General features: G+C 47.1%; 1 protein-coding gene and 1 long non-coding RNA gene across 22 annotated transcripts in view; one reads left to right on the top strand and one right to left on the bottom strand.

Annotated features, from left to right (window-relative positions):
- Nucleotides 1-15,094, bottom strand: part of PHACTR1 (phosphatase and actin regulator 1) — a 499,921-nt gene that overhangs the window by 796 nt on the left and 484,031 nt on the right. For all 21 annotated transcript variants that reach the window (XM_070244098.1, XM_070244095.1, XM_070244093.1 and 18 more), the window contains 4 exons: nt 12,704-12,759; nt 7,929-7,990; nt 3,176-3,316; nt 851-927 (listed from right to left, as the gene is read on the bottom strand). In XM_070244098.1, the coding sequence (XP_070100199.1) occupies nt 851-927; nt 3,176-3,316; nt 7,929-7,990; nt 12,704-12,759 (336 nt within the window). The remainder of the gene's footprint in view (nt 1-850; nt 928-3,175; nt 3,317-7,928; nt 7,991-12,703; nt 12,760-15,094) is intronic.
- LOC138919357 (uncharacterized) lies at nt 8,438-15,050 on the top strand. The gene is made up of 2 exons (XR_011429510.1): nt 8,438-8,723; nt 12,116-15,050. It is a non-coding gene; the product is annotated as an uncharacterized lncRNA (long non-coding RNA).

Genomic DNA, 15,094 nt, shown 5'->3' with positions numbered 1-15,094 from the left:
GGCACTGCCCCTCTAAAGGCTCATAAAGGGGAGAGTCATGAAAATTCAGTCGGTGGCTCCATCACTAACTAGCCATGTGACCTTATACAAGCCCCTTAAATCTCTCCGTCCATCAGTTCCCCCTCAGATAGCACCATACGAGACTCTCTGGGAGGATGATACAGAATCACAGAAGTGAACCCACTTTGGAAGTACCAGATTTGGCATTTTGCCCAGGTTTGGCCTCTGCTCACTGGCTGTAAATGGGGGCAATGATCTTTCCTCTTAAGCTTCAGCTTTCATGAAAACCCACTTTGGGGTTTAGATCTTCAGTGGCCCTACTGGCCCTTAGATCATTAATTTGGATGAGTTAAAAACTAGGCTTTCAGGGCTAGCGCCGGTGGCCTAGAGGTTAAGTTCAGTGTGCTCTGCTTTGGTGGCCCAGGTTCGGTTCCCAGGTGTGGACCTACACCACTCATCAGTGGCCATGCTGTGGTGGCAACCTGCATACAAAATAGAGGAGGATTGGTACAGACAAATCTTCCTCAAAGAGGAAGATTGGCTGTGGATGTTAGCTCAGGGCCAATCTTCCTCAGCAACAAAAAAACACGAAAAAACTAAACAAACAGACAAATACTAGGCTTTCAGAAAGCTGCTTTTAGCCTGGGCCTTTCCTGCTCCTTCCCCTAGTTTCAAGAACCACAGTGGAACTTCATATCAACCTTTCTTCTATCTTCTCCCCCACTGCACCTACCACACCACCTGTGATCCAGAAGCAGACTGGATAGTTTAGTTTGTAATATTTAATAGTATGTAATATTTAGTTTTAAATATTACAATTTGAGGGGGAAAAACCAAACTCCATACTAACCTTGTTAAATGTCTACTCAATTCATGAACTTCCATTTCAGTGCTTTTAAATTCATTGAGCTCCTTTCGAATGGCAGCCTGGAATGAAGAGAAGCCCATGAATATGCAGAGAAGGCAGATGGAAAGAAGTTCACTTTTTATTTTATGTTGAACTATTTTCTTTCTTCGACAAAGCCATACAAATGTGTAAGACGGATTCTTCCACTGAGTGGAAAGAAATCATCTGAGACATCCTTTAGAACCTACTAAGAATCCCCCTCCTCCTAAGTGTCTATGGCAAATGATGATATCTGGGCTCTCACTCAGAGCATCTCTGTCATCCTGTCTTGACAGAGCTGGTCCAGCTAGGCATCCATAGTGCGTGTGCCCCTGCCCCACACTCCTGGGCTCCCCAGTACACATTTAAATGTCAACCTCTCATCTTCCTTAGCTCATCACAGGCACAGAGGTGCCTCAAGATGGACACTTCTAGAAGGAGTGGATCAAATTTCCCAACCAAATTAAGGGAACGGGAGATGGCGAGCTCCTCCTTTCTCTGTGATGGATAAAGCCTTCGCTCTTTTATAACTGTATTGACTCAGGTGATATATTTCACCATAAAGGGTGCGGGATACGTTTTGAATAAGCTCAGATATTCTGAGATAACCCTGAATAACTGCATCCTTACAGCATGCTCACAGATGTGGCTGCAGCCGAGCGGGGAGGCTGGGCAATCAGACCGCAAGGAGACGTGAGGAGGGATTGGACTAGAAGAACCTCTGGGGTTGAAGAAGACCTCCCTTCTTCCTCGGGGGCTGCAATGTTAAACATGTGCCCTTTCCCAGAGCTCCTTCCAAGGTTGATATTCGCTCGATGGGAACATATCGAGGCACCGAGAGTCTGAGGATGGAAAAGTCTTTACGTAGGAGCAGAGTGGCTCCCCCTGGGGAAAGAAGGCATCCTCGGGTTTAAGTGCCTGTTTATCAACTTCAGGGGGGAACCCCTTCCTGTTCTTCTGTCCCCAGCAGCCTTTGAGAACTGGATGGATCCCTGCCTAACAGCTACTCAGAACTCGTGCATGTGGAGACATCTCGTACGTTCCCTTGACATGTGCTGACACCCTCATCCTTGGTAAGGAAGGAGGCTGCAGTCAAAGTGTGAACATCAGTGAACAAGGCCAGGGCCCCTTCCTTGTTCACATTTACATGACACACTGCCTGCTGGACTGCGTCTGTCTGTCCTGTGCATGGTGGTGGCAGTTCCTGGGGTCGCTCACCACAAATTCCTGTACAGGGAAGAGATCAGTGCTAGGTTTAAGACGAGGGTGGAGTTTTCCATTCATTAGGATCTGTGGGGTTGACCCAGCATGTGAGAGGCATTTCTGGGAGGTCTCTCTGCCTCTGGCCACATCAGTCCCACCCAAGAACAGTAGCTTCCCTGTGCTCCCGTTTCCTGCAATTTCTGGATCCTGCCAGAGGTTGTGCTGTAGACCACCTCCTGTATCCCGTGTAAGGAGGCCACTGGCCCCCAGAATGGAGGAGGCAAAAGCAGGCCTCCAGGGGAAGGCCCTTAAGTGTACCCCAGAGTCTCCTCATTGTCACTTGCACATTGGACAGTCATTATTTTAGACTTTTTTAAAAAAGGGCCTTAGCTCTCCAGTTCCTCATGGTGACTGGACTAGAATCACAAAGGATTACCATGCAGAGGTTCGTTTTGATACATGGTCCAATGGACAGATGAGAATGACTTATCGTTGGCATCACTGCATTTCTTCTAAAACAAGCTCAGCCTCCGATTATTATTAGTCTTTGTTTTCCAAATCGATCAGAGTTCTGTGTAGCGAGGCAGGTCTCGCTGTCTCTGTGATTTGTGTCCTACTTCTCCCATTAGGTTACGAGAACTGCAAACACAGCGACTTTGTCTCCTTTAGTTTTTCGAAGCCGCGCTGGGTGCCGAGGACAGTGTCCTCTGCACAGGAGATCTGTGATGAGCCAGGAGCCCGCGCTCTTGAACTGCTCTGTGCCCAGACAGTGCTATTCTGTTTTTCCGGCACAGGCTCTCACGCTGCCTTTCCTCCTCCTGTAAAGCAGCACAGTTTTACGTGTCTGTCTTGTGCCTTCTCCAGAGCAGTGAGGAATCAATTCAGTGACCTACCCGCAGATCATCTGGAGCCCTTGGGGAAAGGTGTCGGGAAGCAGCGGGCACTTCATGCCCCATTACCGAGACTGTGACCACGGCTTGGCTGCTGATCTCAATACAGGCTCCCCAGCAGTGAGTGAGAAAGCCACTGTGGGGGCAAACCAAAGCGTGAGGACTGGCCGCCCCCTCTCCTCGCCCCTCTGCTTACTTTGTCGGCAGCGGTGAGGCGGGTCCACGGCTTGTCGGCCCTGCGGTCATAGTCCTGAGCGTCAGCCACCTCCACATAGTCGCTGAAGCGGATGAGGATCTTCCTTTCCCGAAGTTCTTCCACTGTGGGCCTTTGGCTGAGCTGCAGGGAGGGAGGGAGACAGATGCAGTCAACTAGAGAAGCTTAGATCGCTTGGTCTGTCCGGGAATTGATAGGTGTGGAAAATGAGGTCCCGAGAGGCAGCAGAGAGACCACCCAGCGAGCAAGGGACAGGGCTCAGGTGGGGACCCGGGGCTCCTGACTCCTGGACCTGGGACTTTTCCAGAACTCTAAGGAAGAGCTTTATTATCCCTTGAACTACCTCCAGGCCTATCCAGATAGACAGCCAGGCTGTCTCTTTCTTAATAACAGTGCAGTGTCTGGGTCTCTACCAGCAGCTCGTCTCTGTATGTGCGTGTGGGTGTCCGTTATGGATTTTCCCGTGACTGTCTTACTTCTGCCATCAGGTGACAGGAATCTTACAATGATTTTGTCACATCTTGGATTTGTGAGTCTACATCTGTGTGTCAGATTTAGTGCTCTCTGAAAGATGAGTTTGTAAATCATTTTAACACATGTGTGTGTTTTAGACACAAAAAAGTGTGTGAGCAAACAGGACACAAACTCTGGGGTATGCAGAAACGGGAATATGTTGATTTATGAGGTCAGAAGAGACTCCGCTCCTCAAGAACTCCAAATGAAAGGTGAGTCCACAAACGCATGTATGCCAAGGAAGACCCGGGATGGGCCTTCTGGGTGGGTCTGTGGTGAATGAAACAAGTAAAAGGAAAATTCATATTTATTTAACCACCTTCCAGTGTCACCCACCAGCACCCTTCCTTTGTACTTGAACAACACAGGCTGACATTTCTATTATCTCTTCCTGTCACTAGGTTTATTTCTTCTGGAGCAACACAGTTGCTCTCTCTTTAGGATGCTGTCATTTCATGTTTAACTGATGTTATTTAAAAGCAATTTCTCCTCCAAGCCCTAGACTGTATTTAATTCTATTAATAGAAGATGCAGTCAGATAGAATCTTACCACAAAGGCCTCTAAAACAAACACACACAAGTGATTCCAAACTACCCTGGCTGTTTTGACTCTGTATCATGCAGCTGCCATACACCTTTGGCTGGTGCCAGAATGTTCCAACTTGCTGCCAACTAGCCTACAATGGAACAGCATAATTAGATGATTGCTTGGCTGGTATTAAATAGAATGGTGATGGGTACTGCTAGTCTCTGGACAGGACCAAGGCAGCGTGCAGCTCCCCCTTGGCCAATGGTGGGAAGATCTGGAGATCAGAGGCCAACCAGACTGTGCCACTACTGGTCCACTTGCCTAGACTGTGTGTAGTTCCCCCTCAAAGTGGTTCCAGTCTGTCCTGAGGTGGCCCTGGTTTGCCTGGGACAGGACATTTTGGCATCAGTGGTGGCCTGTAGCAGGAAACCACAGATTTCCCAGGCTCAGTAGGTGGGGTTGCTATAAACAAAAATGGCGGCCCATCCTGACTCCAGAATGTGTTTCCCAAAATGTGAGTGCAGGGAGCTTTTGTACTACCTTTAAAATATATACAAACATTTAATGTTTACCCTATTTACCCCAGACAAATAAGGACTCCTATTCAAATTCATCCCAGTTTGTGTTTCTAAGGACTAGCAAGGTTTACCCTGGGGTGTTAGATAAATAGTATTCATTTTTAAGTGCACCATGACGTGAGAAAGGTTGTTAAGCATGGAATTTCTAGTTTATATTTCTGGAAATCATGATCTGGAGTTTACTGCCTGTGGCAGAGTCTGGAGTGAACTTAGAAAACTAGCTCTGAAGGTCAGGGATGATTTTTCATGCCTGAATCCTGTGTGGGCCTTAGACACAGCCTCTCCCAGTCGATAAGGCACTAGCCCAAGTGGTATGAGGCAGTGAGTGTTGGGGGGACTGACTTCTGCTGGGTGAGTCTCAGCTGGTGTGCGAACCAACCAACCAACGGCTGCCAGGACTCTTCTTTGTGCACGTGGGCTCACGCCCCTGAACACATGGGGCCCAGGAGATGTGCCTCAGGCTCACCGCTGGATGTGGCCCTCCGGGCACATGAACCCAAAGTCCTTCCTCGGACGCTAAGGAAATGATCTTTGTGGCCAAAGTTGGTTGTCTGGGGATGATTGGGTGGAAGAAGGGGTGGGGTGCAGGAGTTGGCAGCATTATGTTTCAATCTATGGCAGCAATAACATCATTTACAACCAAATACTCAACAAAAGAGTAAACTGAGACCCAAATTCCACTATTAATACAACCCAACCCAAGTGCATTTCCTCCCTCCCTCATTCCCACCTACCCCCCTTCCTTCCTTTCTTCCTTCCTCACTTCCTCCCATCCGTCCATCCATTTAGCTAGCTAGCATTTTTGGGGGAGGGGGAGGCAGGGATTTATTAAAACAGAAAGCATATACTTTTTAGCTTAGTCTCAATTTGGCTAAAGAAAATGACTGGTCTGTTGCTCTCAGCAGCAGCTACTGTGTTTTATTTTTCTCAATACATTAAAATTAATTAGAACCATATTGAGGAAATCTTCGGGCTGAGGGGAAGTAACTGAGCAGCAGCCACCATCAGTGGCATCTGGTCTTGGTATGATAAAGGCTCAAGAGGAAGAGAACTTGCCCAGAGCCAGGAGGTGACAGGGATTCCCCAACTGCTGGCTGGCACCACATCTCTGTGAAAGCTTCCCCCAGTCTCTCCCTTATTAACAGTTATCCCTTCACTCAAGCTCATGAATTCTAATTCACCAAGCCAGTCCCAGGGGAGGGCAAACGCTGAAATCACAAGGCCGTTTTCCTGGGAGAAGGAAGGAGAGGTAACCAGGAGGAGGAAGAGGCATTTATCTTGTCTTGAAGGCCTGCAAAAACTAGGGGCCATTTGGGGGTGCTTATCCCTAGCATCCTCTATCCTAGGGGAGTTGTGTGGGAGGGAACTCTCCTCTCTCTCCCTCTCCTGCCAAATAATCAATTAGCCAAGGTTTTCTCTGCAAAATCATATACCTTTCTTAAAGAGATAAGAATTAAATACATATCTAAGTATTTTCCTATGACTAGTTTTTAGTAAGAAACCATAAAGTTTAGGACAATTTTGGGGTCCCAGCAATCAACACTAAGGAACTTTATGAAAATCTGAGAATTTTTCTGAATGTCTAGACCTTTCTATGTCAGACATGAGGGGGTAGCACCAGCCTCCTTTTGAAACCTGTCATTTCAAAGACACACTTAGAACAACCTGATGCCTTTCCCCGATTTTCTCACTGCTCAGTCTTGGGAGAAAGGATGCCCCACATCCAAAGACTGAGCAGTCTCAAGGGTGTAAGCATCAGGCCCTGACAGGGGTGAGGGTGCCTGATGAAGTGAGGTCACTGAGCTCTTATTCTAGTCCCCACCAGGGGGACACCAGGTGTCACTTGCCTTTCAGGGACTTGTTTATCCTACTCCTTTTAATTGGGATGGCATTTGGCTTGTCACCAGATGTATGGGACACTCTAAGGGAGAGAAAGTGTTGAGGAGCACAAATCATCACCTTAATAATTGGTATGATATTTTAGGATCTCTGAATTTCTTCCTCTGCATAGTATTTCTAGGGAGAAAAATCCATTAATAAACCTTTTAAAATTAATTTTAATGGGTCTCCTAACTGTCTCTAAGATTTGAGTATCTTTCTCTCAAGATAGTCACTGTAGGACGCTGATTGAAAACACTCTAGTCAGACAGAATAGAGTATTTATCTTATGTGTCATCAATTAATTAAACTTGTCAATATCCTCCAAGAATGGCCTCAAATAAGAGTTTATTATTGAAGAGGCCACTCATATAGAATTAAAATCATTTGGGGCTACACTGCATTGCTAAGCCATCTATTTTGGGGGTTAAAAACATATAAGAATTCTGGCTTTATGACTTTTATCTAAGTGCTTTTCAAACATCTTCATTACATTTATTAGTACTTTTGGCATTCTCCTAATTCAGTAATTCAAATTGGATTTTGCATAATAAAGTCAAATAGCTCCTAGGGAATAGGTAAGAAATCGTATCAGGGAGACAAGGAACATGCATGCTTTCCCAGGGTCCTAGTAAATAACTACTTATATTTGAACTACTGATTTTTTTTTCTTTTTTTGGTAAGGAAGATTGTCCCTGAGCTAACATCTGTGCCAATCTTTCTCCATTCTGCATGTGGGATGCCTCCACAGCATGGCTTGATGAGCGGTGTGTAGGTCCATGATCAAGATCCAAACCCACAAACCCCGGGCTGCCAAAGCAGAGTGCGTGAACTTAACCACTATGCTACCAGACCGGCCCCTGAACTATTGATTTTGATAGTAAATTTCCAATTGCTTAATGGGGTTAGAGTGAAGTTTTAAAAATAAAATGTTCACTGTAACTGAAAATATAATGCACCTGACATCAAGTTGCTTGGAGTAGGTGAGTGTCACAAAATCAAGTAACATAGATTGTCACCAGTCAAAGGGACTGAAGGTCATGAAACTGAGTGGAACACTGTCCCCTGGAGAGGTCCTGTGGAGGCGGGAGAGCTGCACGCTCTGACACTCGAGGACTGGAACCACTAATGTTGCCTCCAACGGGCCAGGCAGCTGAGCGACAAAGAGGGGGCGCAGGAGCGGAGGGTGGCCCACCTTCCCCTGGCCCGGCTCTGGAGGCACGGAGCACCACCTCACCTTTCGAGTTAGCCTCCTCTTGATCTCTCTTTTCTCCTCTTGTTCCTCTTGTTCATTCCGAGCTGAAAGAAACATTTAAGATGCTTTTGATTTTGCTAAACAGCGTGGCACACAGGTACATCCCTGAACCTTTGCAGGCTCTAGGCCAAGCACCCCACAGTTTGCAAGGGGGAAGAGAGAGCTCCTGTCCCTGTCCCGGCCACCCTTCTGTTGCGGGGGTGCTTCCCAAACTGCCTCCACTATTTCAAATTGGTGATGAGCAGGTTGACCTTATTCTGTTTTCTTTATGTCACCTGGGGTTTCAAGTCTCAGGAAATGCTGAGTTGAGAAATGTGGCCAAGACGCAAGGAGGTGGGTCCTAAAGGCGTGGGGGTGCTGTTAGGAGTGACAAGGGCATCTGGGGAGAGGTGAGGCTCCCTTCTTTGGACAAGCCTTGGGCCTCGCTCAGCTCTGCCTGGAGCCTCATGGCAACTGAAGGGGGCTCATTGTGATGCGGCCTTGTGTCTGGTGCACTGTGGGGTAGAACAGAAGACTGGCCCCTCGGGGGTGCCTGTCACCTGCTGCAGGAACAAAAGGAGGCACAGCTACTGCCAAACGCAAGGCTGGCTGCAGGAAGAGGAATTTCAAAACGCTCACCTTTCGCAAGCCCTGATTCCATTAATTCTTTGAATCTTCCAAGAAGTCCACAGAACACGTGTGAGGCCAGAGCGTGGGATACAACTGCCTGCATCTAGACTTTTAAGGAGTGTCTTAGAGCAGACTGCGAGCCTAAACGTTCTCAGTTTAATATGTGGGGTGAGTTATTCATCAGATGTTTATAGAGCCATAGGTAAAAGACCTGGGGAAGAGAGCAGAGATCTGTGGGGCAGACAACGTGGGCTTGTTTCTCCTTTAAGCTACCTGAACGACCTCAGGTACATCACTTTCCTTCTGGGCCTTGGAAGGGAAGCATGGATATAAGCATTACATTGTCTAGCTTGAAGGAAATCACGGAAGTCAACCTGTGCCAAAGAAGGCCTGTGATTCTCACCCACTGAATTTAGAATGGCATTAGGACAAGGAAGCTGCTTCCAGTTGATCTGGCATAGGGTGCATTAAGAGCACCCCGGGCACTCGTTCTCCCATTTTGAAATCACTGTTATTAGATGATGTTTCAATAACTTAACTTATCGTTATCAGTGCACACTTGCAATCCAGCTACCTCAGTACAGGACAGATCTTTAAAAGAGGGAAGCCCCTGTGCACAGAAGTGGGGTCCCGCCCTGCCCCTCCCTGCCAGCTCTCACAGCAGCAAACACAACCACACCCAACTCACGCTGCCGGTGGCAACACCTCCCACTAGAAGGGATGCTGGCAGGTGAGAGCAGAACTCAGGCCCTTGAGTGAAACCCCCAGGGGCACGAATTGGCTGCTGCTCTGCCTGCCTTTGGGGCTCAGGATCCTGTATGGGGGCAGCACAAGAAATGCCCACATCCTTCAGTGGGCCAAGGTCCCCAGAGGTCCCTGCTGCAGTTGGCCCCACAGTGCTCCAAACCCCAACGTGAGAGCTCTTTCCTGTGGATTTAAAAATCCTCTCTCCCTCCCAGAGTTCCCTTTAAATATGCAAATTCTCTTGGATAAAACCCATTAAACTAGTCAGCCATTAATATCTTAGTATGAACTAATCTATCGGAGGTAAATCGGGAGGCAGACAGCAAGACCCAGAAGAAGGGAGACCCCAGACAGGTGTATTTGCAGGTGGGAGGGAGGATGGGAGGAAACGTCTAGTCTGGATGGTGGGTGCCCAGGAGGCAGGGCAAGACACTTGATTAAAATGTATAGACTCACAGGCTATTAGGACCATAAAAGGCCGAGAGACCACCTAGTCTACCACTGTTTGTAAATGAGGATGTGAAAGCCCAGGGGAGTGAAGTGGCTGGTCACACCCTACACGGCTAGTTAGTCAGACAAACAGTTCTCTCACTAGAACACGCTGCCTCTTCCCCTGTCATGTTTTGCTTGGGGCCGGCCCTCCTCCTCATTACGGGTTACTGGCCTCAGACTCTAGTCGGGGCCTCCTCATCCTACAGGCCCCGTTTCCCAGCCATGAAGGTCAGCATTCTGTGACCAAGCACAGAGCCTTCATCTCTGATGGGCCTTTCTTTGGTCCCTCTGAGGGGCAGGGCCCCAAGCTACCACCCATGGCATCTATACCTTTAGTTCAAAGCCATTTACAAACGCAAGGTCATGAATTCTCAGGCTGAGGGTACCAAGACAACCCCATTAGGCAACTGGGAGGACAGGCCAAGAAAGGCCCACAACGTTGTCATCATCTGCTACCACCATCAGAGTGAGCTCATTATGTGCTCAAACGTGCACAGTGTCTCATTGGCTGCTGAACAAAGCAAGTGCCACCTGGGCTGGGCAGGGTGGGGCTGGGAGCCAGAGGCAGCCTCTCAAGCTCCATCACCCAAGGATGACGTCTCTGTGTACCACTCTCCAGTATCCTCAGAGAGATGGTTTCTCAAATGACTGAAAGCCCAGAAAATAAGTTTTAGAATACACGGCTTGAGGTGTTTTCTTATACCACTAAACACTTCTTGTTTGACAAGCAGACGAGGTTAAAAAAAATTATTTAAGAAAACAAAGTTCCAGGATGCAGGGAAAAAAATAAGAACTAATGGGAAAAATAAGTTCCTCTCCAAAAAGTTTTGACACAGAAATGATCAACCTGTTTGAATTTGGCCAAGCAGTTCTTTAATCTGCAGCTGTTTGAACAAGACAAGAAAGAAGAGGGGAAAGGACGAAAAGGAACCAGGTGACAATCTTTTAAGCCCACTCTGGTCCCCTGACTCTAAGCCCCCAGGCTTACTAGACTCAAGCAACTGTCTCTGAGATCTCAGTGTTTCTGGATGGCAATCAACGCCTACCACGAGGCCACTGCCTGTGATCTCCCACGGATCTGGGCAAGCAAGAAGTGGGGGCTGGGGCCTTCAGGAAGCCAGACGGGAGCTGGGGACTTTATATCTTCTCTTTCTAAAACCCTCGCCCCTGCTGAGAGGAGCACTATTTTCTGAAATCTGAATAATCGCCCGGAAGTTTTCAGCTTCTTTCAGTTTAGGAGTCAGGTTGGAGGCCCCAAGTACAGTGTGGCCCCCTGAGTAAATTATACAGAGATTCCTTCAGAAGATGACAGATCGGTGTTAGGCACGCGCGGGGGGTGAAGCGGCAGAGACAGAAGGAAGCACATGCACCCGATTTCTGATTTTAGGGATAAATGGACACCTTTCTGTTTTTCTTTCTCTTGAATAGTGGAAAGATTAGAATGGACCAGGTATCAGATTGGGGCAGAAAGGGAGACATCACACAGGCCAAGTGCTTCCCTGATCAGGGGAATCATCTGAAAAAGTTCTAACCCACTTTGTAGCATATTAAGCTTAGAAACTTTTATGGGCATCCCTTGGTTAGAAAAAACATACAGACGAATTCCTAGAGACCTAGGATATACATGAGGTGCCCTCAGAACTGAGGAAGGCCAATCCTGAAAATAACACCGCTGAGAGTTGGGGAAGTGGCGGCTGGCCTGGCCCAGGCAGGCAGGATGTTGATAAAGGCCAACAGTTCACAGATGGGCACACTGGAGAGGCTGCAGACGACAAACCTCCCACCGCAGCCTTCCCTGGGGGAAGTTCGCAGCTCACTCTCAGCAAACCATTCAGTGCTGACCAAGTCACAAGACCACAACGAGGACGGGTAAAAACGTAAAATCAAGAACGCTTTAGTTTGGTTTAAGTGGAAATACCCAGCCACTCAAACTGAGGTTTCATGTGCTTGGGGTGTGTGCGTGCATAGCATTTCCATGAAACTCTGCACAGCAGATATTTCTCTATGCCGGAGAGGAATTAGAAAAGGGTGTGTGTGTGGGGAGAAAAGGGCCATGAATTAAACTAAAAGTACTATTTGTTGACCATCTTGAGGAAAGCGTGGGTGAGAGTGGCAGTAATGATGGAGCAGATGTGAGCAGAGAGGTTTTATTTTTAATTATTGACTATCTCCCACTAAACTGAGGCATACTGATGTCCACGAGAGGTTTAATTTGTGTATTTTATACATATATATTTTAAGCACCAAATGGATTCTCTGTACATATTCAAATATCTCTGTGTCCTGAACCAAACAAGAGGCTCATTTATGTTTTCTGTCCACAGGCACAGTGGCAGTTCTGAGTTTTTCTTGAATGAGAGCATCAGGCCGGCATACCATGGCCCAGTTGTGGGAGTCCTGAGAGATGGACACGGAGCATTTCCACTTGGAATTGCTTTCTTAGACTTTAACGTTCAAAAGAGAAGGGGAATTTTATCAACAGCAGCCAGCTGCAATGGAAAGTCATGTTTTCTAAGGCCCAGTTTTCAAATGGCTTATTTGCCTTATATTAGCCATCAATAGAGTATTTGCTGTTTTTAAGCCAATTTTGGCTTAAAGGTGACCTAACTCTCCTCCAAATCATTTAATAATAATTTCTCTGTAATTTTTCAGTTTCTCTGACCTTACAGCCCACTAAAGGGAAGGTTCCTCTTCCGGTCCGTGAGCTTCTAGGGAGCCAAGTAGATGAGAATTTGCCTTCTCAATGGGGAGGTTGTCTTGTATGTTCTAACACGCAAGGATGAAGCCTCAACCATCAGAGGGATTCTCAATCATTTCCACACAGGCACAAGGCAGAACCCTTGTGGCCCACAATTAAATACTAACCAAAGCCACCCACTACATCAGCGATTGCCATGGGCTTAGTCACTTACGTTTCAAAATGTTCCTCTGCTCCAATTCCTCTGCAGTTGGCCTCTGGCTCAGGCGCCTGCGGAAAAAATCCAGGAGAAGTTTTTGGACCATATCACATCCTCCTTGGGTCATTAATCTCCTCAGCCCTTGTAGATACATGAGACAGAGTCAGTGGCCGGAGTTCTTGTTCCATCCTGTGCTCTGAAAGACTGACTCTCACTACCACCGCCTCCTCGGTTCCTCAAATTCAACCCCAGGAAAGGCACCATGCGTCATGTCACACTGAGCTGACCCTCCGCCTTCCTCACTTCCTTGGCCCCTCCCCAGCCCTGCTCCTCCGGTGCCTCAAGGCAAGTGGACTCGTCTCTTCACAGAAGTCCCTTTCTTTCCTTGTGGCCTCCTAACTCCAGGAACGTGGCCTCTGCCTTTCTCCCCCACCCTGAGGCTAGAGGTTGCTTCTTGCCCTGATTGTGCAGACCCAGTTGGAACACAAAGAGGCTCATGGCCCCAGGGAGACATGGGAGAGCGCGTCTGTCTGCAAAGAACAATAGCTGCTCTTCTTCTCGTCCCCACCCATTACCACCAGAGCCTTATTAGACATGGAATGACAAATGAACAAGAACAGAAATGACACTCCTGATACTGGGCATATAATTTAGTCATAACAAGTGAAACATCATAGCAGGGGCACGAACCTGCTATGATGCAACAGAAGGGGGTGGGGACAGACAACGGATGGGCACCCCATAGTGATAGAAATCTCCAGAGAACGAGGAGGGCACCAAAGAGGAGAATTACATGCTTGTATGCCTATACAAAGTTCCAGGAATGATCAACACAAAAACAATGGGCCTCAGCACTCACAGTGCATTTTTGAAGTTCTTGGAAATTACTTAACAACCCTGCAATTATTCAGCATTTTGCTTCACCCATTGGAATGAGGTGTGTGTGAGATGAGAAAATGGTAGGAGGAGTCTGAGGCTTCTCAGAGTCCTCCACTGGGACCTAAGAGGTGGAAGGAGTGCTCTCCTAGTGGCAGAAGTTGCAGGCCCTTCCCAAATATCGGCAACTAGTGTCCACAGTTGGCATCATGGAATCTGAAGAGAGAGCTAGAGTGGAAATATAAAGTCCGTGGAGTCACCAAGTATAAATATTTTAAATCCAATGCTTACTCTCACTTTAGTTCTCTTTATTGCCCTGGGCCAGAAAACAACTGATCTGTGCTACCCCAATTTCATCACCGTCTATGCTATAGATAGGGAACAGGCTTAATGCCAGAGAAAAGATTTTTGGTCAGATATATGTCTGTAAAATTTATAGCACCCTGGAAACTGCTGGGAATTGTTCCAAGGTGTTTTTAAGTTTCTAAGAACATTTTCACATTCATTAGTCATTTTCTCCTCAAAACATCCCATTATGGCATTATTTATCCCCATTGATAAGGGCCAGCTGTGTATTTGGAAATTTACAATATTGGAGGTTCTAAATTTGGACTCAGCAGTCTTTAAGTCCTTTCTAAAATACCAATCTCATACTGTAGGAGGAAACTTGAGATTACAGGACTGAGCAAATTGATGTCATAGGTCTGGAATGCAGCTACTGACTCCACCGGGAATGAGCGTCTTAGAGGCTAGGCCTCACCTTTCAATTTATTTTCAAGAATACTTGTTTCTTTTATAGGGATGCACAGCCACCCTTATGGGACCGCTTATGGCACCTTTATAAGACCCAGGCTTTAAAATGAAGCTAGGGTTTTGGGGGCAGCATGTTTTGAAAAACCCCTTCGGATTCAAGGTGGAGCTTGCATCTTGGAAACAGGGCCAATGTTGTACCCCCACAAGTGTCCCCAGAACGTTTGCCCTCTGGCTTGTGCCGAGCAGCCCATTTATTCCACTACCAGATGTGTTGCCTGGTTCTGTGCTGGCCTTTTGCTTTTTGTTTTTCTTATGGGTCATGTTTGGAGGAGACAAAACAATGAGTGGCTGCACTATAACCAGAGAAAACTCTGCTATTAACTAGGCAGCCTTACAGTCAAACACACATGATTTCAAATGAGGCCCTCTATGTTTCATTTCTCATGAAAGGATCTGAGAACATAAAGGCTAAGCATAGGTATGAAATCTAGCTAAGCCCTCCCGAAGGGGATGTGCTGTAATTAGCTGTTTTGACTTTGAAATGAGATTCGGTAGGAAAATGATATTGTGGCATTGTAATGACAAAGCACTAAACAGCTCAGAACTTAGGGGGGCTGCATTCTAGTCCTGCTCTGCTCTGCTCTGTACCTACTGTCCTTGGAGAAGGTACTGGACCCCTATGGGCCTATGTTCTTTTCTCTGCAAATAATAAACAGCACAGTCATGTACCACATAATGATGTTTTGGTCAATGACAGGCCACAAATACAATGGTGGT

The sequence above is a fragment of the Equus caballus genome, chromosome 20 (genome assembly GCF_041296265.1).
Source record: "Equus caballus isolate H_3958 breed thoroughbred chromosome 20, TB-T2T, whole genome shotgun sequence".
Classification (NCBI taxonomy): Eukaryota; Metazoa; Chordata; class Mammalia; order Perissodactyla; family Equidae; genus Equus; species Equus caballus.
The sequence above is the reverse complement of the archived record's forward strand: the minus strand, read 5'-3'. Positions and strand labels throughout refer to the sequence as shown.